The sequence below is a fragment of the Chiloscyllium plagiosum genome, chromosome 1 (assembly GCF_004010195.1).
Source record: "Chiloscyllium plagiosum isolate BGI_BamShark_2017 chromosome 1, ASM401019v2, whole genome shotgun sequence".
NCBI lineage: Eukaryota > Metazoa > Chordata > Chondrichthyes > Orectolobiformes > Hemiscylliidae > Chiloscyllium > Chiloscyllium plagiosum.
This window is the reverse complement of record NC_057710.1, coordinates 15,900,390-15,925,345: the sequence shown is the minus strand read 5'-3', so window position 1 is coordinate 15,925,345 and position 24,956 is coordinate 15,900,390. Positions and strand designations below refer to the sequence as shown.

At 43.5% G+C, this 24,956-nt stretch overlaps 1 protein-coding gene across 1 annotated transcript in view; it reads right to left on the bottom strand.

The window, feature by feature from the left end:
- LOC122560818 (transcription factor COE3-like) overlaps nucleotides 1-24,956 on the bottom strand; it is a 228,795-nt gene that overhangs the window by 167,822 nt on the left and 36,017 nt on the right. Inside the window, exon 6 of the mRNA XM_043712331.1 lies at nucleotides 10,810-10,878. Coding sequence (XP_043568266.1) covers nucleotides 10,810-10,878 — 69 coding nt within the window. The remainder of the gene's footprint in view (nucleotides 1-10,809; nucleotides 10,879-24,956) is intronic.

The following is a 24,956-nucleotide window of genomic DNA, read 5'->3' as shown; positions in this document are numbered from 1 at the left end:
AAAAACACTTCTGTCTGCTCATCACAACATCCATGTTCAGCCAAAGGGTAGAATCCCCAAGGCGATTGAGAACTGGGTGATCAAAAACAAAATTGGCCATCCCAGGCTGATGTAGGCCCAAGGGCCACTCGGACTGGGATTGGCCAATCAATCTACAATTACTAATCTCTGTTTTGGTTTACAACCATCATAAGACTATCATAAAGAAAAGATGTTTGATGAAGAACTTGCCTGGTAAGAGGTCAATTCAACCACTTGAGCTGAAAAACCATCAAAATTACTGTCTTGCCTCCCCTGTCCCAGTTTCACTGGATCGACAGGAGCAACTGGCAGCTGATATTTGATTACAAACAGATTCCACTTGTCACCCATTCCCGGATGCCTTACATTCTTGTCTAATTTGTTTCGTACATTCTTGGCTAAACAAACAGCTGTCTTCACTTAAGACAAACACTCATACGTCTGTGCTACCCAGATAAGTAAACTAACAGCTTTCTTGGTTTTAACTAAGAAAATCTATGAACGGATGGAGACAGAAAGAGAGAGAGAGAGAGGGCGAAGAGAGTGAGGGAGCCACAGCAAGAGAGAGTGAGAGTATGACATAGAGACCAAGTGCAAGAGAGAACCGTAAGGAAGTGAGAGAAGCTAAAGTGCGGGGCGGAGGGCAAAGGTGAGCGGCGGAGTGAAAGACAATGAAAGAGTGAAAGAGAAAGAGCAAGATTGAACTAGAGACAGTGAAAATGGGAGGCAAGAGATAGGGAGAAAAGATGGAAGAGTGCAAACAAGAGAGAGGGAGATTGCGAGCAAGGAGAAACGGATAAAGAGGGTGATTGACTCATGACAGAGAGAGAGGCCATAACAGCAGAAGTAAGCCATTCATATCTACTCTGCCATTCGATGAGATCATGGATGACCTGATAATTATCAACCCCACTCTCCTGCCTTTTGCCCATAACTCTTGATTCACTTGTGATTAAAGATCTGTCCATCTAAGCCTTGAATACGCTTAATGGTCATGCCTCAACAGCCCTCAGTGGGAAAGAATTCCATAGGTTCAACACAGGTTCTCCAAGAGAAGAAATTCCTTCTCATCTCTAACTACAATATGCGACCCCTTATTTTGAGACTTTGGTGAGGTCACACCTTCTTGCAGTTGAAAGATCTAAGCGGAAATGACAAAGAAATGCTATTTTATCACACAGGAACAGTGGAGTGTTATAAAACCAAGGGAGGTGGATGAATATAAGATACAGATTAGCTGTTGATTTAAATGAACGGTATAACGGACCCAAAGGGTTGAATGGTTTCTTCCTGTTCCAGTGACTCAACATCAGTCCCAATCTGAGAATGTGTTATTACGGGCTTGACATTCAGCATTTCTGGTGCAGTGATTTCGACAGGAACCCCGTAATGGAAACCTGAGTAGGGCAGCCGTTTCACTGTCTGCTCAACTTTCTGTCTGTTCCAATGAATCGTGAGCCTGTGTACTGGCAGCATTAGCTTGTAGAGTGGAGCTCGTATTACACTGCTGCAATGCAGACATCAGAGTGGTCAAATGTATCACTAGTCAGGACTGCTTCAGTCGTCGCAATGTTTAAAACACACCGCATTTCATTCCTCCATGCCAATGGTTAAACTGCTCAAGATACTCTGAGACCATCAGACTTATATTGCTAAACATCACACAACACCAGGTTATAGCCTGACAGGTTTAATTGGAAGCACTAGCTTTTGGAGTTCTGCTCCTTCATCAGGTGGTTGTGGAGTATAAGATTGTGATCTTACAATTTTATGTTCCACAACCACCTGATGAAGGAGCAACACTCTGAAAGCTAGTGCTTTCAATTAAACCTGTTGGGACTATAACCTGGTGTTGTGTGATTTTTAACTTTGTACACCCCAGTCCAACACCAGCACCTCCAAAACTTATATTGAACCTACAACACAGAAAAAGGCTATTCATCCCAACTGTACTGTGCTAATGTTTATCTTCTCTGATTCTCTTCATCCCACTCTGTCCATCTTTTTCATTCTCGTGCATATTGAGCCATCATCTTGAATGTACTAATGCTGCTCATCATAGCAATGTCACGAGGTAGGAAGTTTCACCTTCTCTTCACTCTCTGAATAAAGAGGGTTTCTCTACTTGACTGAGTAGTGAGTACCTTAATAAACTCCACACCATCCAGGTCAAAGCAGCTGACTGGATTGGCACCCCACCCAACGTCACTCCTTTCACCACCAACATTCAGTATGTATGTAGAGGTTGCACTGCAGAAATTCACCAAAGCTCCTTGAAGAGTAACTTTCAGGTCTGTGAGCATGACTATGTAGAAGGACAAACGAACGCTACCACCTCCAAGCTCTCCACTCCACAAACCACTCTCCATCCCGATTTGGAAACTTCGCTGTCCCTGGGTCAAAATCCTGGACCTCCCCCCCTAACAGCTCAAATATAGCAATGGTACAAGAAGCAACTCACACTCACCATCTTTCTGAGGGCAATCAGGTGAGCAATAAATGCTGGTCCAACTATTGATTCCCCCCATCCCCTGAAAAAATATATAGTCACAGAGCTGTACAGCACAGAAACAGACCCACCAGTCCAATTCATCCATACAGACCAGATAATCTAAATTAATCTCATCCCATTTGCCAGCACTTCCTCTAAACCCTTCCTATATATAACCATTCAGATGCTTTTAAATGTTGTAACTGTACCAGCCTCCACCACTCCCTCTGGCAGCTCATTCCATACACGCACCATCCTCTGTGTGAAAACATTGCCACTTAGGTCCCTTTTTTAATCTTTCCCCTTTCACCCTAAACCTATGCTCTCTAGTTCTGGACTCCCCCACCCCAGGGAAAAGATTTTGTTTGTTCACCTTATCCATGCCCGTCCTGATTTTATAAACCTCTGAGGTCACCCCTCAGCCTCCGACACTCTTTGGAAAACAGCCCCAGCCTCTTCAGCCTCTCCCTATAAGTCAAACCCTCCAATCCTGGCAACATCCTTAGAACATTGAACATTATAGCGCAGTACTTAATGTTATACCGACCCGTGGAACCAATATAAAGCCTATCTATCCTACACTATACCATTTTCATCCATATGTTTATCCAATAACCATTTAAATGCCCTTAAAGCTGGTGAGTCTACTACTATTGCAGGCAGTGCATTTCACGCCCCTACTACTCTGATTAAAGAAACTACCTCTGACATATGTCCTATAACGATCACCCCTCAATTTAAAGCTATGTCCCCTCGTGCTAGCCATTACTATCTGAGGAAAAAGGCTCTCCCTGTCCACCCTATCTCACCCTCTGATTATCTTATATGTCTCAATTAAGTCACCTCTCAACCATCTTCTCTCTAATGAAAACAGCTTCAAGTCCCTCAGCCTTTCCTCCAAAGACCTTCCTTCAATACCAGGCAACATCCTAGTAAATCTCCTCTGAACCCTTTCAAAAGCTTCTACATACTTCCAACAATGCGTGACCAGAACTACATACTATACTCCAGGTGCGGCCGCATCAGAGTTTTGTACAGCTGCACCATGACCTTGTGACTCCGAAATTCAATTCCTCTACCAATAAAAGCTAACATGCTGTATGTGTTCTTCAAACTGTATCAACCTGGGTGGTAATTTTCAGGGATCTATGTACCTGGACACCAAGATCTCTCTGCTCATCTACATTAGCAAGAATCTTACCATTAGCCCATACTCTTTATTCCTGTTGCTCCTTACAAAGTGAATCACATCACACTTTTCTCCATTAAACTCCATTTGCCACTTCTCAGTCCACTCTGCATCTTATCTACATCCTTCTGTAACCTGCAACATTCTTCAGCATTATCCATAACTCCACCGACCTTAGGGTCAACCTGCAAAATTTACTAACCCATCCTTCTCAGCCCTCATCTCGGTCATTTATAAAAACGTCAAACAGCAGTGGCCCCAAAACAGATCCTTGTGTTACACCACTAGTAACTGAACTCCAGGATGAACATTATCCCATCAACCACTACCCTCTGGCTTCTTTCTGCTAGCCAGTTTCTGATTCGAACCACTAAATCACCCTCAAACCCATGCCTCTGTATTTTGTGCAATAGCCTTTCATGGGGAACCTTATCAAGCGTCTTACTGAAATCCATATACACTACATCAACCCTCATCCATCTGTTTGGTCACTATCTCAAAGAACTCAGTAAGGTTTGTGAGGCGTGACTGACCCCTCATGAAACCATCTTGACTATCCCTAATCAACTTATTTCTCTCGAGATGATTATAAACCCGACCTCTTACAATCTTTTCCAACACTTCACCCACAACCAAAGTAAGGCTCACTGGTCTATAATTACCAGGGTTGTCACTACTCCCCTTCTTGAACAATGGAACAACATTTGCTATACTCCAGTCTTCTGGCACTATTCCTGTAGACCTTGTAAATGTTTTCCTGAACCCTTTCAAGTTACACAACATCCTTCCTTTAGGAGGGGGACCAGAATTGCACACAATATTCCAAAAATATTTTTTAAAACCTTCTTATATTTATGGGCCCTGGTTTTTTGACATAACCACAAGTGGAAACATTTGCTCTATGCCTACATGTTGCTTTGAATTTCCCACCAGGATGAGCTCTTGGCTGATTAAATGTCACTGCGGCTTGATTTTTGTGAACAGTTGCATCTAAAAGAAGGAATTTTGAGCTCAAAGTTCTCTCTTAAAATTGTTTCCATCCTCCAGTACATGGTTAGAAGTGCATGCATAATGCAATGTCCAAAACATACATCATTGAATCTTCCAAAGAAGATTAATAGAATCAAAACGTGGTACAGTACAGGACAGGCCATTTGGCCCAGGGTGTACATGTTGGCTTTTTTTAAAGAGCTTCCATGTCCCTCATATTTCTCCTTAGCCCTGCAATATATTTTCCACTTCAAGCACTTGACCAATTCCCTTTTGGGAACAATTACTCCATCTACTTCCAACACCCACTCAGGCATTAAATTACAAGTAACCTTGATTGGTCAGTGTATTGAGTATAGGAGGTGGGAGGTCATCTTGCAGTTGTACGGGACATTGGTTAGGCCACTTTTGGAATACCGTATGCAATTCTGGTCTCCCTGTTGTAGGAAGGCTGTTGTGAAACTTGAAAAGGTTCAGAAAATATTGACAAGGATGTTACCAGGGTTGAAGGATTTGAGCTATAGGGAGAGGCTGAATAGGCTGGAGCTGTTTTCCCTGGAGCATCGAAGGCTTAGGAGTGACCTTTTCGAGGTTTATAAAATCATGAGGGGCATGGATAGGATAAATAGACAAGGTCTTTTCCCTGGGGTGGGGGACTAGAGGGCACAGGTTTAGGGTGAGAGGGGAAAGATATAAAAGGGACGTTAGGGGCAACCTTTCATGTCGAGGGTGGTGCATGTATGGAATGAGCTGCCAGAGGAAGTGGTGGAGGCTGATACAATTACAACATTTAAAAGGCATCGGATGAGTATGTGATTGGGAAAGATTTAGAGGGATATTGACCAAGTGCTGGCAAATGGGACTAGATTTATGTGGAACATCTGGTCAGTGTGGACGAGTTGGACCGGAGGGTCTCTTTCCATGCTGTACATCTCTATGACAACAACTCACAGTCGTAAATCAGGTTTTCTAGATCTTCTCTCTGGTTCTTTCAGATCTGTGTTACTTGGTTCCCCGACCTCCTTTATGCTGTCAAAACCTTTCATGACTTTGCAGACCTTTATTAAATCTCCCCCCTAATCTTCACTGTTGTGAGGCGCACAATCCCATCTCTGCCAGTCTTTCCACATCACTGGCATCCGGCTCTAGTTAGAAATACTGTGATATCCTGGGCCCTTATGTAAGGAGTGATATACTGGCATTGGAGGCAGTTCAAGAAGCTTCACTTGCATAATAAAAGGTAAGGCAAGACTATCTAATGAGATGTCTAGTAAATTTAGTCTGTACTCCTTGAAATATCAAAGAATGAGAGGTGACCTTATTGAAAGATACAAGATTCTTAGGGCACTTGACAGGGTAGGTTTTTTTTACCCCTTGTGGGAAAATCTGTAATCTCAGAATAAGAGATTTTAAGACAGAGATAAGGAGGAATTTTCTCTTTCTGAAAGTTGTGAAAATGTGAAATTCTTTAAGGCTGAGGGTTGTAGTGATTGGGTCGATAAGTTGTCAATGCTGAGATAGACGGATTTTTAATCAGGAATGGAATCATGGGTTAAAGAGAAAAGGCAATAAAGTGAAGCTGAGGATCGTCAGATCAGCCATGATCTCACTCGATGATGGGGCAGACTTGATGGGCTGAATGGCCCATGTCTACTCTTACATGTTATCCCTGGAGCCATTTGTGTAAATCTCTTTTGCATCTGCATCTTTCTCACTCTTTGATGGCCACAACTGAGCACAATACTCCAGCTCAAGCAGAATTCTACCATTGTTTATCATTACAACTGGCCCTGAAGAAGACTCATTTTGGATTTGGAACATAAACTCTGTCCCTTTGTCTCCAGATACTGCCAGATCTGCCCCAGCACTTCCTGCTTTTAATTCAGAATTCAAGAACTGTTGGACCTTAATCACAGAAAAAATACAAAGGGTATATATTTTATGTCAGCAACCCAAAACTCAGGAAAATATTCAACTATTTGGCTGTTTTCCCACTTTAACATTTCTGAATCAAATCATTAACATTGAGGAGTTCTTTTTTGTTTACCCACAAATTAAATGTTCTTGTCTCATTACCAAAATGAAACTACAATCATTGTTGGATCTCTTCCTTTGAGTTCTTTATCATCAGTCCTCTCTCACACTCTGTTAGAAACACACGAATGAGACATGCTTAATCACCCTTCTTTCAGAAAGTGTCCAAAATAAACAAGCAATGACAAAAAGGTTCATTGACAAAAGTTTCATAAGAACATGCAAACAACAAAAAAAAAGTAGTCCACTCGGTCCTTTGAGTCTGCTACACCATTCTATATAAACATGAAGGGCAGCACAGAGGCTCAGTGATTAGCACTGCTGCCTCATAGCACCATAGCTCCTGGATTCGATTCCACCCTCAGCTAACTGCCTGTGTGGGGTTTGCACATTCTCCCCACGTCTGCATGGGTTTCCTTCCACAACCCAATGATGTGCAGGTTAGGTGAACTGGCCAAGCTACAGTGCTCAGGGATGTGTAGGAAAGGTGCATCAGTTAGGGGAATGGGTTTGGCTGTCAGGATGTTCGACCTGATTGCAGCACCTCTGGGCTTATTTCATTTATCCCCACCTATTTTACCACAAGGTTTTAAGAAATTACTTACAGCACAACTGGCTCACACAGCATTTATGCTCCCCAAGAGCTTGCTCCTATCATTTCTACATGTAGCTCCCTTCTCCATTTGTTTCTCCCTCATATCCTGCAATAGTTGACAATGCATGCGTTGTTGATTTCAACTGCATCCTATTCTGCATTCACACAACTACTAGTTACAGAATATCCTGTGTTTAGCTCAGTTGGCTGGATAGCTGCTTTATAGCACAAAGTGATGCTAACAGCACAAGTGCAGTTCCTACGTTGCCTGAGGTCCCCTTCTCAACTCTTGCTGTGGTGATGATTCTCAGGTTAAGCTTAGCACCAATCTTCCTTCTGTAATGATACAGTAGAACTATGATCTTGCCTGCCTTTTATTAGTTACCATTGTATGTGGATGGCCCATAAGTCTGGTCTTCCCTGCTCGAAGAAGCATCTTCTCCACACTTTGTTGCCAAATCCTTTCCTCATCTTAAAGACCTTTATCAGGATACCTCTCAATCTTCTCTCTTCTCGAGAAAGGAACTCCGATGTGTTCGATCGCTTAACATTTGCCTGTACCTGTATTTTTTTTGCCACTGTTTGCCTATTCTTTTCTTATATATGCTACTTAACTCTGTGATCTGCCTGTATTGCTGACAAGACAAAGCTGTTCACTGTGCCTCGGTACACGTGACAATAAATTCAATTCAGTTCAATTCATCTTTCCTGGTAAGTGTAGCATTTCACTTCTTCCACATTTTAATCAATGTATTTGTTCATGTATTCTCCAGGGGCTCTGTATCCTTTACATAATACAAAGGCTTCAATTCTGCACACTACTCCAAGTACAGTCAAAGCAAAATTCCGTACGATTACAACATCTCTGCTTTCCAATCCAATCCTCCAGAAGGAACTTTGGGGGGAAAGAGATCAAAACAACAGCACTTTAAAAAGGAAGAAGAGAGACAACAGTAGAGACCACATGGTCAACTTTTTCAGACAGAGGGGGGTGCATGTATGGAATGAGCTACCAGAGGAAATGGTGGAGGCTGGTACAATAACAACATTTAAAAGGCAACTGGATAGGTATATGAATAGGAAAGACTTAGAGAGATATGGGCCAAGTGCTGGCAAACGGGACTAGATTAATTTGGGATATCTGATTGGCATGGACAAGTTGGACTGAAGGGTCTCTTTCTATGCTGTACATCTCGATAACTCTTTGACTCTAAATGAATGGCAGCACTGTTTACTTTTTTGGATGGCATTAATAATTTGCATTGTTGCTTTTAATGATTTATACATCTGGACACACAGACCATGCTGCTCTTTGAGCTTGTTTTGGCATTTACTGTCCAAGAATGTTTTAATTTTTCTACCAAAATATAGCACTAACTTATACCGGTCTCTTGACAATTACTTTCCCCTACTATTAATTCATCATTGCCTACCACTCGCAGTCCTTCATATTAATTACGTCTGTCATTTTGTCCCCTTCACCTATCCCCCAATACAATAGATTCAACTTAATGTATGATTTTGAGGAATAAGGACCATGTTTAAAGTTTAAATCAACCCTCCTACTACCTGGTGAACTACTGATGTGGTTCTTTATATTTTCTCGGTGTGTCCTCACAGGGAAATCATCATGCGATTAAGTCTTAGTCGTGGTTTGCTCTGAGGAAGTTCACAACTCAGACATGTGGACAAGTTCTCCAATTGTTTAGTACAGATACTCGACTTCTCAAGTTCTGAATAAATTAACCTACGTATTTTGGTGTTAATTAATCCCTTACACGTGGTTGGTGCCTTGATGTTTATTCACTAAGTCAGCACAAAGAGAAGAAAAACACAAAAGTGCTAACAGCTACTGCTATTAACTGACCTAAACATTCACCCTTAGAATGTTGTAAAGACCATTGGTCCATTATACCTGTGCAGGCCACTGGAAACAGAGATCCAAATAGTTCAATCTCCATCCCTCACCTGGTCTTTCACATTTACGTTGGATATTTTGTTACCCTATTTTCCAATTACCTTTTGGAAATTGTTATCAAATCTGATGCCAACCTCCTTTCCAACAATAAGACCGTAAGAATTAGGAACAGGAGTAGGGTTGTTTTAGTTCCTTGAGCCTGGCTCTGCCATTCAATAGGATCATTGCTGATCCGAAATTCCTCATGCCCACTTTCCTGCTCTTTCTCTGTAACCCCTGTTTTCCCAATGGATCAAAAATCAGTCTATTTCAGCCTTAAATATACATAAGGACTTCACCCCCACAGCTCTCTGTGGCAAGAACATCTAAAGGCTCACAACTCTCTGAGAGAAGAAAGTCACCCACATCTCAGTCTTCAATTGATGCCACTTTATTCTGAGACTATGCCCCTCTGGTCCTGGACTCGCCAGTGAGGGAAAACATCCTCTCAGCATTTACCCTGTCAAGCCCATTAAGACTCCTACATGTTTCAATGAGATTACATCTCATTCTTCACTGAGTAGAATCCCAAATGTTTTTAGCTTTTGGGTTGGGATATCTGGTCGGCATGGACGTGTTGGACTGAAGGGTCTGTTCCCATGCTATACATCTCTATGACTCTATGACTCTATGACAATCCCTTCATATCCTTCAACAGCGAAGTCCAAAACAATACAACTCACTTAGTGAAGAGTGATTTTCACTCCCTTTTCCAAATTATCTGCAATTTGTGTTTTCTTTTTCCTTGTAGCTTCCTTAACTAATAGGGCTGGTTAGCACAGTGGGTTGGACAGCTGACTTACAAAGCATGAGTAATACCACTAATGAGGGTTCAGTTCCCCACTGGAAAAGTTCACCTCTCCCATCACCTGAGGCATAGTGATCACTGTCACTCTGTAATGAGAGACCTGACCTCGTAAGACTATGGCAACTTTACCTTTCTTTTTTGTTCCCTCATTTCAATCCTGCATAAATTTGAAAACGTGCATTTACCTTCCCTGGCATTCGAAGAGACTTAGAGCTTATCCAGTTGAGAAAAATCTGACCCAGACCTCAAGGAATTCACACTCTGGATAGTAAGTACAAAGACAACTTCAAAACTGTGCTGTATGTGGGGCCCTGAGATGTAATATTGAGACGCTGCAATCAAGAATCCTCCAATTAATTCGACCAATCAGTTAAACATTTAGGACCATTAGCTTGTCAGCTTATTGTTTATTGGTGCCTTTTCTCCCCACGCGATGACCACACTGAGATTGTGCATTCGAGAGACAACAGCCTTGTGGAGAAACCATTTCTGCAGCTCAACACACAGTACCATTCAAGTCAACCAAGAGTCACTCCCCCCACAGAGTAAATCCAAAACAAGTGAGACTCACAAACAGCCTGAGAGATAGTTCACCAGTCTACTAGTGCAAACAGGTAACAGGGAATCTCTGTGACAGGACAGAAAAAAGAATCCTTATTGTGCATCATTCAAAGTTCAACAGGCTCGGAGTCAAGGACCCAGGTAGGAAAACCACTTCCCTTACCTGTCGATGATCACTGGATCCGAGGGTGTTTCATTCCGGTTTCCACAGCTTTTCTTGTCACAACATCGGCTGTAGTGAAACAGAAATTGGCGGAATGTTAACCCCAACAAGGACAAAAACAAGATATCACAGAAATCCAGAAATAAAGACAGAGCGTGCTGGAAAAAACTCAAAGGATCTAGCAGCTTCTATGGAGAGAGAAACAAAGTTAACATTTCGAGCCTGTGTTGGTGGTGGAGGCAGTGATTCTAAACTGTTTTGAAAGGAGCTGCAGCTTAAATGCTGTTAGCTGCAGGGCTATAGGTCGTGTACAGGAAGATGGGATTAGATGGGGCATCTGAGTGTCTTTGGGTCGGCATGGACAAGAGGGGCCAAATGGCCCTTGTCTGTCCTGAAACATTCCTATGGTTCTACACAGTCCAATATGACTCTTCTTTGGCAACAGGAAATACAAGGAAATGTTGATGCACAGAGAGTGAGAAACCACATCAAAGATTACATTATACCCACAGTGATTTTCTAGAAGGGAGTTCAATGATTTTGACCAGCGACACTGCAGGAACAGTGATATAGATGATGTGGTGAATTTGCAGGTGGTGGTTTCCCCATGTGTCTGCTGCCCTTGTCCTTCTAGGTGGAAGTGATCACAGTGTTGGAAGGTGCTGCCAAAGGAGCCTTGGTGAATTACTGCAGTGTGTCTGCCCTTATCCTTTCAGATGGAAGTATTTATGGGTTTGGAAGGTACTGTCTAAGAATCTTTGGTGAATTCCTTCAGTGCATCCTCTAGATGGTGCACCCTGTTGCTGGATGTTTGTGGATGTGGTGCCAATCAAGTGTGCTGCTTTGGCCTGGGTGGTGTCAAGCTTCTTGAGTGTTGTTGGGGCTGCAAGGGTACACCATCACCTGTAAGTTCCCCTCCAAGCATCAGACTGGTCTTCCTGGGAGTCAACCTAAGGAAAGCGATGGGCCCAGACGGTGTCCCCAGCTGAGCACTCAGATCCTGCACAGACCAACTGGCAGAGGTATTCATCGACATTTTCAACCTCTTCCTCCTACAAGCTGAAGTCCCCAACTGCTTCAAGAAGACCACCATCATCCCCGTACCTAAGAAAGCACACTCAATGTGCCTTGATGACTACTACCCAGTGGCTCTGACCTCCATAATCATGAAGTGCTTCAAGAGGCTGGTCAACTCCAGTCTCCCAGCCTGACTCGATCCCCTACAATTTGCCTCCTGATGTAACATTTCCCCAGTGGACGCCATATCCCTAGCCCTGCATTCATCACTGGAACATCTGGACAACAAGGACACCTATATCAGACTCCTGCTTATTGACTACACCTCTGCCTTCAACACCATTATCCCCTCCAGACTGACCTCAAAACTCTGTGACCTTGGTCTCAGTTCCGCTCTCTGCAGCTGGATCCTCAGGATCCTGACCACAGACGGCAATCAGTGAGGATAGGTAACTGCACCCCCTCCACAATAACACTCAACACTGGAGCCTCCCAAGGATGTGTCCTCAGCCCCCTACTATACTCTGTGTTCACTCTCAGCTGCACAGCCAAATTCCAAATGAATGCCATCTACTAAGTTTGCTGATGACACTAACAGAGTAGGACGGATATCTAACAATGACGAGTCAAAATACTGAAGGGAGATAGAGGGCTTGGTCATGTGGTACAGTGAGAACAACCTCTCTCTCAACGTCGATAAAACTAAAGAACTGATCATTGAGTTCAGAAAGAAAGGAGGAGAGCACGCTCCCAACTACATCAACCAAACTGCGGTGGAGAGGTGGATAGCGTCAAGTTCCTTGCAGTGACGATAACTGACAATCTGTCCCATGTAGATGTGATGGTCAAGAAGGCACAACAAGCCTCTTCTTCCTCAGGCAGCTCAGGAAATTCAGCATGTCCATTAAGGACCCTCACCAACGTTTACAGATGCAGCATTGAGATCATTCTGTCTGGATCCATAATTCCTGAAGAAGGGCTAATGCCCGTAACGTCGATTCTCCTGTTCCCTAGATGCTGCCTGACCTGCTGCGCTTTTCCAGCAACACATTTCCATCTCTGATCTCCAGCATCTGCAGACCTCACTTTCTCCTCCTGGATCCATAGCTCAGGAAATTCAGCATGTCCATTAAGGACCCTCACCAACGTTTACAGATGCAGCATTGAGATCATTCTGTCTGGATCCATAATGGCCTGGTACGGCAATTATCCTGCCCAGGACTGTAAGAAACTACAGAGGGTGGTGTGCACAGCCCAGACCATCACAGAAGCCAACCTTCCATCCATGGACTCCATTTACACAGCTCGCTGTCACGGGAAGGTTGCCAACATCATCAAAGACCCCCCCTCCCACCTCAGTAATGATCTCCTACAACCTCTTCCGTCAAGCAGAAGATACAGTAGCCTGAACACATGCACCAGCAGGTTCAGGAACAGTTTCTTCCTGGCTATTATTAGACTGATGAATAGACTACCTAGCCTCAAATAATGCTGATCTTGCTAACGTTGATCTTGCCTAGTGCACACCCTGTGCAATGTAATCTGTGTGCCTCTGTCCAAGTCTTTTTACAACCACCGGCCTGTACATCCTAAATGGTGGGCTCAGGTTCAACTCCCACCATAATTTATTTTTAAAATCCCATAGATGGTGAGAATGAAACTAGTGTTGTTTGTTGTTAAAAACCCATCTGGCTCATTAATTCCATTTAGGGAAGGAAAGCTGATGTTTTTACCTGGGTCTGGCCTAGTTATGACTCCACAACAATAATATGATTCACTCTTAACTGCCCCTCGAGCAAATCACTCTGTTTATGAGCAATGAGGGATGGGCATCAATTAGCTGGACTTGCCAGACACCCTTATCATTTCACAGTAAAAGCCCAACAGAATTACATGATATTCAAAGTCATAGCAGTCTGCAGCTCTGAAAAGGGCCTTTTGGCCCATCACATTTGCACCAGTTAAAAGCACCACCTAACTATTCAAATCCCGTTTTCCAGCCTTGTATACTTGGGCATTGCAAGTGCACATCTAAATTCTTCTTTAATATAATGAGGGTTTCAGCCTCTACCGCCCGTCCAGGCAGTGAGTTCCAGATTCCTAGCAACCCCTGGGAGAAAGCTTTTTTCCCTCACACCTGCTCTAAACCTCCTGCCCCTTACCTTAAATCGATGTCCCCTGGAGATTGAGTCCTCCACCAAGGGGAAAAGGTTACTCCTGTCTATCCTGTCTGTGCCCCTCATAATTTTATACAGACAATAGACGATAGATGCAGGAGTAGGCCATTCTGCCCTTCGAGCCAGCACCGCCATTCATTATGATCATGGCTGATCATCCTCAGTCAGTATCCTGTTCCTGCCTTATCCCCATAACCCTTGATTCCACTGTCCTTAAGAGCTCTATCCAACTCTTTCTTGAAAGTATCCAGAGACTTGGCCTCCACAGCCTTCTGGGGCAGAGCATTCCACACACCCACCACTCTCTGGGTGAAGAAGTTTCTCCTTAACTCTGTTCTAAGTGGCCTACCCCTTATTTTTAAACTGTGTCCTCTGGTTCGGGACTCACCCATCAACGGAACCATGCTTCCTGCTTCCAGAGTGTCCAATCCTTTAATAGTCTTATACAATCTAATAATTAAGCATTTAATCTCCATTGCTCTGAGGAAAACAACCGCAGTCTGTCCAATCTCTCGTCATCACTGAAACTCTCCAGTACAGGTAACATAATAACAGCACAGAAACAGGCCATTCAGCCCAGATTATCTCTGCTCGTGCTTATGTGTCATATGAGCATCTTCCCACAATCTCTCACCTGGTATCATCAACCTTTTTACTGCTTTATTTCTCATGGTTAGTTTTGCTTACACCTTTGCCACTCACTCAAACTGCTCATAACTTTAGTAAATTCCATTTTCGAACCACTTTCTTGGTGAAGAATTTTGTCCTGATGCTCGAATTGAAAACATTAGCGGCTATATTTACATCCTCTGGATTTTGGCCTCCCCAAACAAATGGGACCATCTCCCTTACACCCATCCTGACAAACTATGTCATAATCTTAATAAGGTCATAATAAGGAAGAAAATATTTGATGAAAAACCACACCGGCTGATGGGGAGAGGGGTTACTGAGTGATATTGTGAGAGAACTGGATTAACATCAGCAGAGATACAGTCAGTAACATAGTGCACCTTGGGGAGAACCTAATCAACCTCTCTTTGAAAGCCTCCCACATTTCAAATGCGGATTTCCATTAAATAGCTGCTCCCAATCCACATTCCCCAGCTCCTGCCAAATTTAGCACTATTCCTTTAGGATCACTCTCGTCTTTGTCCACGAGTATCCTAAAACTTATGGAATTGTGATCACTATTCCCAAATTAATCCCCCACAGAAACTTCAACTACCTGGCCAGGCTCATTTCCTAACATCTTAGGAGTGACAACTTAAAGGAACTGATTGACTGTCAGACAACAACTCACCAGGACGAAGGACCCGATACCCAGCATGAGCAAAACCAATGTAGTGTACAAAATCCCATGCAAGGACAGCACAAAACACTGTATAGGACAAACAGGAAGACAGCTAACGATCCGCATCCATGAACACCAACTAGCCACGAAACAACATGATCAGCTATCCTTAGTAGCCACACACTCAGATGACAAGCAACATGAGTTCGACTGGGACAACACTACTATTATAGGACAAGCCAAACAGAGAACTGCCAGGGAATTCCTCGAGGCATGGCATTCATCCACTGATTCAATCAACAAGCACATCAACCTGGACCCAATATACCGGCCATGCAGCGGACAGCTGGAACTGACAACTGGAAGCGGCAGATACAAACCACTATAAATGACGGAGGAAACATCACAGAAGCGCATCACAGGAGGCTCCCAAGCACTGAGGATGTCACCTAGACAGGGGACGAAACGTCTGCAACACAAATTCCCAGCTCAGCGAACAGAACCATAACAACTTCCTCCTTGCCTGACAGGTACCTACTTATCAAGGACACGCAGTAGCTGTTCCTTGAATAAGATCTATATTTCAACATGACCCATCCCCTGCAGTTTCGTTCCTCATCCTATGCATCCTAAATCTTGCCTAATCGCATCATAATTTCCTTTTCCCCAGCAATAACTCTTGCCCTGCCCCCAGCCTCATTCCTGATGACGAGCTTATGCTCGAAACATCGACTCTCCTGCTCCTCGGATGCTGCCTGACCGGCTGTGCTTTTCCAGCACCACACTCTCAAATCATTAGAGATACAGTGAGTAACACAGGATGCTGGGGGAATGGGGTTACTGAGTGACAGTGTGAGGGAGCTGGATTAATATCAATGGAGATACAGTCAATAACAGGGTGCTGGGGGAGAGGGGTTACTGAGTGACAGTGTGAGGGAGCTGGATTAATGTCAGTAGAGACACAGGCAGTAACACAAGGCACTGGGGAAGAAGGGTTACTGAGTGACAGTGTGAGGGAGTTGGATTAATATCAGTAGAGATACAGGCAGTAACACAGGGTACTGGGGGAGAGGGGTTACTGAGTGACAGTGTGAGGGAGCTAGATTAATATCAATGGAGATACAGTTAGTAAGAGGGTGATGGGGGAGAGGGGTTACTGAGTGACAGTGTGAGGGAGCTGGATTAATATCAATAGAGATACAGTCAATAACAGGGTGCTGGGGGAGAGGGGTTACTGAGTGACAGTGTGAGGGAGCTGAATTAATATCAGTAGAGATACAGGCAGTAACACAGGGCGCTGGGGAAGAAGGGTTACTGAGTGACAGTGTGAGGGAGCTGGATTAATATCAGTAGAGACACAGTCAGTAACATAGGGCGCTGGGGAAGAAGGGTTACTGAGTGACAGTGTGAGGAAGTTAGATTAATATCAGTAAAGATACAGTCAGTAACACAGGGCCCTGGGGGAGAGGGGTTACTGAGTGACAAGGTGAGGGAGCTGTGTGATACCATCGAGTCTATATCACAGGTCACTCAGCGTGAATCTGGCCTCAAGTCTCCAGTAAAATATACATACAGCCACCACTGGATTCAATCAGGCCTACGGTTCAGGGACCAACGATGTAAGCCACCAAACGTGTCCCTGTCTGAACAGAGCCCTCCACAATTTCTGCATTTCTTTTAGATTTTTTTTACACTTGGCAGACAGCATGAAATCAAGAGATTCTTTGAGACCAATTAGCAATTGGGGCACAGCAGGCTGTGTGTGTGCACAAACAGCCTGTGCTCGTGTGATAAATAAACAGAATGTTAATCAACTACTGGGTCTTGAGGAAGATCAAGGTGTCAAACCAAAACTGACAACATTTAGTCCTCCCACATTCCCCTGCGTAAGGAAATGAAAACCATGACAACAGTGCAAATTAGCGACTTGACCTGAAAATTCAGAGCTCTGCCTGTAGAATCTGTAAAAAGGTCAGCCAAGTGGATTTCATAGAATATAAGTTCCCTGATTAGGGCTGTTAATCCAGTCCAATCGGGGAACCCGGGCTGACAGATATAAACAGGAGTGTTTCACTGTGTCTCACACATATACACACACACCATGGGTGCTGGGGAAAAAATAAGCACAACTGCACTTAGGTGGTAGTGTGGGGGTTAAATTAAAAGAAGAAAAAAAATAAACAGGAGATTGGTGGAGTGCATTATATCCCCAAAAAAAGAAAAAAAAAATTTAAAAATAAGGAGGAGTGTCAAGTATCCGGTTCACTCTGAGAGCTGCCTCTGAGGGAGCTGGATCAGTGTCAAGGACTCTCCACATATAGATAAAGGGTGACTTGGTGATGGGATACTGGCCTCTGTGGAGTTATTTCACTCCCACTCTTTAAGCTTTTCAGCCTCACCTTCCCTGCAAATTCTAAAAACAAGTATTCACATTTGCATAGCACCTTAACACCACAGGTAGGGAATTCCAAATCTTGGGACCTTAGTGACCAAAGGCAAGGTCATCAATGGAGGAGCAATGATAATCAGGACTGTCCTCCTGTAGGAACGCAAGGTTAGAGACAATAACAGGGTCAAAAAGGGGTCAGGCCATTTGATTTGGATTTGTTCATGAAATGTGGACCAACATTTATTCCCACAGAATGGGTAAGAGTTAACCATGTCACTGTGGGTCTGGAATCACAAATAGGTCAGATAAGGTAAAGATGGCGTTTTTCCCTTCTTACAAGATAGTAAAGAGACAAATAATTCTTTGCAACAATGTCTGTTAGATAGGTACTGTCACGCCAGATCTTTACTGAATTCAAATGTCACCATCGCTCATGGTGTGATTTTAACCCGCATCAATAGAATATCAGCCTGAGATTCTGGGTGGCTATTATTAATAACATGACCTCCCTTGTTCAGCATCATGAAAGCAAGAATGAGAATTTAAAAACAACATACTGTTCGACTAACAAACCCGTGTACAAATTGAGCATAGGAGTTATGAATTGGCAGGACTCAGCACAAGGTAGGATATGGGCAACAGAATTTTTGGATGAGTTGATATTGACCTGTGGTATGCCACTGTCAAGGTACTTGCACATTGATATTGCGTTATTAAGCAGAGGCCCTGATCAAATTGACATCATTATTGAGACTGCACCTGGTGTACTGTGTATCATTTGGTCCCCTTACCGAACAAAGGATAGACAAGTACCACAGTGGGAGTGCTAAGTGCTGAGGAGTTTAGAGTCATAGAGATGTACAGCACGGAAACAAACTCTTCTGTCCAACTTGTCCATGCCAACCAGATATCCCAACCTAATCTAGTCCCATTTTCCAGCAATTGGCCCATATCCCTCTAAACTCTGTCATATTCATATTCCCATCCAGATGCCTTTTAAATGTTGCAATTGTATCAGTCTCCACCACTCCCTCTGGCAGCTTGTTCCATACACACACCGGCTTCTGCTTGAAAAGGTTGCTCCTTCAGTTCTTTTTAAACATTCCCCCCCCCCCCCACCTTACACCTAAGCCTTCTAGTTTTGGACTCCCCTCCACAGGGAAAAAGTCCTTGTCCATTTATCCTATCCATGCCCCTCATGATTTTATAAACCTCGATGAGGTCACCCCTCAGCCTCCAACGCACCAGGGAAAACAGCCCCAGTCTATTCAGCCTCTCCCTATCGCTCAAACCTTCCAACCTTATCTGGCATGGTGGCTTAATGGTTAGCCTCACGGCCTCACAGTGCTAGGGACCTAGGTTAAATCCTAGACTTGGACTGTTATCTGTGTAGAGTTTGCATATTATTCCTGCATCTATGTGGGTTTCCTCCCACAATCAAAAGATGTGCAGGTTAGGTGGATTGGACATGGGGGTTACAGGGAGGGGGTCTGCTCTTTTGAGGGTTGGACTCTATAGGCTGAATGGCCTGCTTTCACATTGTAGGGATTCTAAATGCTTTGTGCGCCATTTCAATCTATGATTCAAGGATGATCCTATGAAGGTTAAGGAACTTGGCACTTATTTCTGGAGTTCAGAAAAATGAAAGTTGAGCCTATTCAAACTTAGCCAATTCTTCAAGGGCTCAACATGATGGATATAGACGCGAATGGGGTTTAGGATCAGGGAACACAGTCACAGAATAGGGGACAACCCATTTAATACTGAGATGAGAGGGCACTTCTTCACTCAGATGATTGTGAATAATTGAAAATCTCTAGTCAAAAAGGGAGTTCATTCTGTAAGCAAGCTCAAGACAGAAACCTGCAGATTTCTGGACCTTCAAAGATTTTAAGGGTATGGGGATAACGCAGGAAGATGGCATTGAGATAGATGATTAGCCATGATCCAAAATGGTGGAACCAAAACAGAAATTAGTGGAAAAATTCTGAAGGTCTGGCAGCATCTGCAGAGAGAAAGCAGAGTGAACATTTCGGGTCGACTGACCTTTCGTCAGAACTAATGTTAGCTAGGAGAAGGATTGGCATTAATGCAGAAGAGTGGTGGAAGGGGGAGGAGTAAACAGTAAGTGGAAATGGAGCCCAAACGGTTGAACAGGCAAAGGACTGGGTAAATTTCAGCCTGGAACAATGAATAGCTACTAGTGAGGTCTATACTTGCAGCTGATCAATGGGCTGTAAGTGGTAGCTGACCATGTGATGACAAAGCCTGGTGCATGAGTGTTGAAGTAAGGACATGAGAGAAGGTGCTCAGGCCTTAAAATTGTTGAACGCAATATTGAGTCCAGAGAGCTGAAGGCACCCCAAGTGGAAAATGAGGTGCTATTCTTCCAGCTTGCGTTGAGCTTTACTGGAGCACTACAGCAAGCCTGGGACAGAGATATTGGCTGGGGAACCGGGTGGTGGGTTGGAATGGTCCCAAATGGTAGATTAGGCCAAGGGGCTGAATGGTTTACCCATGTTTCTATGGTTTCTATGTTTTCTACTTTTCTATGTATCTGACCAAAAATATTAACTCAGTTTCTCCACAGATACTGCCAGAAATATTGAGTATTTTCAGCATTTTCTGTTTCTATTGAAGTTGTTTTGATATCTCTGACAGATTGGCAGGCTTGGTGGTTGTACCAGTGTCAAGCCCTTTCCAGCTGTGGGTAATGATACCACTATCTTCAAGCTTATCTTTATCTCTGTCAGAGTACCCTCTAATCTCACAGCAGTAGCAGAGCTGGATTGAAGCTGTTGATTTGCCATTGAGAAGTAACATTTTTATCCATAATTTCAGACTGTAACCCATACCTTGGGTTACTCTCTTATTCTACATATAAACCACCCAAAGCCCTCAATTAGATTTTAACTGATCATTCACTGTCTGTTATCTACTGCTCCAAACCTTAACTGCCCAAACCTCTTGATTATGTACAAGCCTGTAATTCACTCTCTGATATCCATTGCTGCTGAAAAAAGCCAGACAGTTAACTGTCATTCATCATCAATGGGTGCATTCATCATAGCAATGGCTCTATCAATCAAAATCCACTCGCCAAGCAATCTGCACTCTCCAATCATGCAGTATAGATGTTTGGTTTGCCCTTGAATTGGTATTCTTTCAAATTGTCCTGATGAGTGCAAGGTAAGAAGCTTAAACAAAATTTGACTTGTTTCAGCAATGATCAAGTTCTGTATTACTAATCAATTATATCAAATATTCTATTAACCAGCTGAACCCCTTGATTAGATCTTACTGCAATTCATTACTGGCATTTTTTCTCTATAGAGTAAACTCTGTGATTGGATTCAAGCTGATAACTTATGTCTGTAATTCTGTACATAAACCATCTGAAGCTCTGGATTAGATTGTGGCCTGCATTTCACTCTCAGGTATCCTTTATTCCATATATAAATGACCTGAACTGCTTAATTAGATTCCAGCTCACTGCTGGGTAATAGTCCTGACATAAATCATTGACTTGCCCACAGAGTTAACCTTGTTCCTAAGTGTACACAGCTCTTGCCAGGTTATCATTTAATGGAGTTAATTTTATGATGCTGGTTGTGTTTAAGATGCGCCTTTGTTGTGTCTTGATTCAGAAATTCATTAGTGCCAGTAGTGAAGAGAATGTGATACAAAGGGTGTAATCCCTGTGGGAATATTCTATTTTTACTGTGTACCTGTCTAAATCTTTTGGGAATGTGATGCAGATGATTCGCACGTCCCAGAATAAGAGGTGTGATACACAGAGAAACTGTAGATCCACTCTTCCAGTGTAGATTAATATACAAAAGTAACAGACTGTCCCTTCAATTCCCTTGTTCTCTTTCTTCCTCTGATAAAACACAAGCACCACTTACTTGTTCTTTGTTGTTTCTCCTTTCTCTCTCTGTTTTCTTTTGCAATTTTTCAACCAGTTATTGATGTGCCAGCTTTAAAACTCTGAATCTGTTGGCAATATTCCTGCCCTTGGGTCACAAAGTCACCAGATTGTGGCTTGCATGCCAGGCTCTGTACTCTGAGGGTGAAATCTAGAGAGACACTCGCAGTGCAGCACTGAAGTGCCTTCTTTCAGATGAGTTGAGGCACTGTCTGCCCTCTCACGGGGATGTTAAATATCCCACACAATGCTGGACAGGAGCAATGAAGTTCTGGTCGGACAGTCATAGAGATGCACAGCAAGGACACAGACCCTGCGGTCCAACTTGTCCATGCTGATCAGATATCCTGTATTAATCTAGTCCCATTTGCCAGCATTTGGCCGATATCCCCCTAAACCCTTCCTATTCATATACCCATCCAGATGCCTTTTAAATGTTGTAACTGTACCAGCCTCCACCACTTCCTCTGACAGCTTATTCCATACAAACACCACCCTCTGAGTGAAAACGTTACCCCTCAAGTCCCTTTTAAAACTTTCCCCTCTCACCTTAAACCTATGCCCTCTAGTTTCGGACTCCTCTACCCTGGTGTAAAGACATTGACTATTCACCCTCATGATTTTATAAACCTCTATAAGGTCACCTCGCAGCCTTCGGAGCTCCAGGGAAAATAGCCCCAGCCAATTCAGCCTCTGCCTATAGTACAAACCCGCCAACCCTGGCAACATCCTTACAAATCTTTTCTGAACCCTTTCAGGTTTAATTACCTTTCATCCGTCCTGTAGCATAGAGACTAGAATTGTATGCAGTATTCTAAAAGTGGCCTAACTAATGTCTTGTAGAGGCACAACATGATGTTCCAACTCCTACACTCAATGCACAAACCAATAAAGGAAAGCATACCAAAAGCCTTCTTCACTGTCCTGTCGACCTGCAACTCCACTTTCAAGGAAATATGAACCTGCACTTCAAGATTTCTCTGTTCGGCAACACTCCCAGGACTTAACTATTACCTGTTTAAGTCATGCCAAACCAAAATGTAGTACTTCACATTTATCTAGATTAAACTCCATCTGCCACTCTTCAGCCCATTGGCCCATCTGATCAAGGACCCATTGCACTCTGAGGTAACCTTCTTCGCTGACCACTGAACTTTGGCCAATATACAATCCTTAACCAATATCACTAAAAAGCTAGAGAAACTGGCTATTAGCATTTTGCTGCTAGTAGGAGCTTGCTATGCATAAATTGGTAGCTTGATTTTCGACATTACCACCAGTAATCATACTTCTAGAGTATACTACCTGCAAACAAAGCATAATGGAGAACCCTGAGGTAGTAAAAGCTTCCTCCCTAATTTTCATAGCATCTCCACAGTTTAGAAGCAGGCTATTTGGCCCATTAAATCCACACTAACCCTCTGAAGAGCATCCCACCTAGACTCACACCAATATTGCAACCCTACATGGCTAATCCACCTAACCTGCACACCCTGGGCAATTTAAGCTTGGCCAACCCACCTAACTTGCACACCTTTGAACCATGAGAGGAGGCCGGAACATCCAGAAGAAACCCACACAAGCACAGAGAGAATGGGCAAACTCCATACAGACAGTTACGTGAAGGTGGAATTGAACCTGGGACCCTAACCACTGAGCCACCTTGTTTCAAGCTGCTCAGTACCTGATTCAATATGGATGATTGTATCAAAAAGACTCCTCAAGGGGAGGTGATGGCCTTGTGGTATTACTGCAAGACCATTAATCCCCAGAGATCCAGATAATATCCTGCCATGGTGGAATTTGTATTCAACAAAAATCTCGTATAATGAGTCTAATGATGACCATAAAACTATTGTTGGAAAAGACCCTCTGGTTCACCAGTATCCTTTATACGGAAGAAAGCTGCCTGGTCTGATCTGTGACTCCACACTCACAGAAATGTGGTTGCCTCTTAACTGTCCTCTGGGCAATTAGGGATGGCAATAAATGCTGACCTCATGGTGCCCACAAACTGTGAATGAACAAAACAAAATTCACTATGCACAACTAGGGATACGTTTTTCATTTTGTTCAAGGGATTTGGATTTTGCTGGAAAAGCTTGCTCTATCGATTGCTATTCCTTGAGAATGGTTTTCTCGAACCAACCCAGTGCACACGGTGCAGTTAGGGGGTTCCAGCAGTTTGAACCAGAAACAGAATGGTTTTTGGTTTAGCAAGATTCCTGCAGACGCTGGCATTCCCAGATAACAGCTGCCGTTGTTCTTTTAGGTAGGAGAGACAGCGGAAATACAGGAGGCTAAATCTAAAATCTGAGGGAGGCTTGGCAAATTGCTGCAGGTCATCTTGCAAACTGCACTGATGGGTGTCACCGTTCATTGATGCCAGACGGAAAGTTGAAGATAGCAAATGGGGTTCCAGTCAAGTGGCTGCTTTGTCCTTGATGGTGCTGAGTTTCTTGAGTGTTGTTGGAGCTGCGCAGCACTGATGTGCTGGGTTCTTTCACCATTGGGGAAGGGGATATTTGCAGGGCCTCCGACTCCTGAGAATTGTTTAAGAGTCAACCGTCATTCATAACTGGAAGTGGCAGAGATGCAGGTTTTGAGCCGTAGTTATGAGATCACTAGTTCTGTCTATAGCATGGTACTTCCATAATCCAGCATGCATGCAGTCGTCTGTTGTAGCTCTGATGCCAGCTTGGCATCTCAATGCTAGATATGTATGGTACTGCTCCTGTTAGGTGAATTGGCCATGCTAAATTGCCCATAATGTTAGGTGTAGAGGGATGGGTCTGGGTGGTTGCTCTTCGGAGGGTCGGTGTGGACTTGTTGGGCTGAAGGGCCTGCTTCCACACTGTAAGTAATCTAATCTAATACTTTTAAAATTGCTGATGATACAAAGCTGAGTGACAGGGTGAAATGTGAGGAGGATGTTAGGAGATTACAGGGTGACCTAGACAGGTTAGGTGAGTGGACAGATGCATGGCAGATGCAGTTTAATGTGGATAAATGTTTGGTTATCCACTTTGGTGGCAAGAACAGGAAGGGAGATTGCTACCTAAATGGAGTCAAGTTAGGTAAAGGGGCAGCACAAACAAATCTGGGTGTTCTTGTACACCAGTCAATGAAGGCAAGCATACAGGTACAGCAGGTAGTGAAGAAGGCTAATAGCATGCTGGCCTTCATAACAAGAGGGATTGAGTATAGAAGCAAAGAGGTTCTTCTGCAGCTGTACAGGGCCCTGGTGAGACCGCACCTGGAATATTGTGTGCAGTTCTGGTCTCCAAATTTGAGGAAAGACATTCTGGCTGTTGAGGGAGTGCAGCATAGATTCACGAGGTC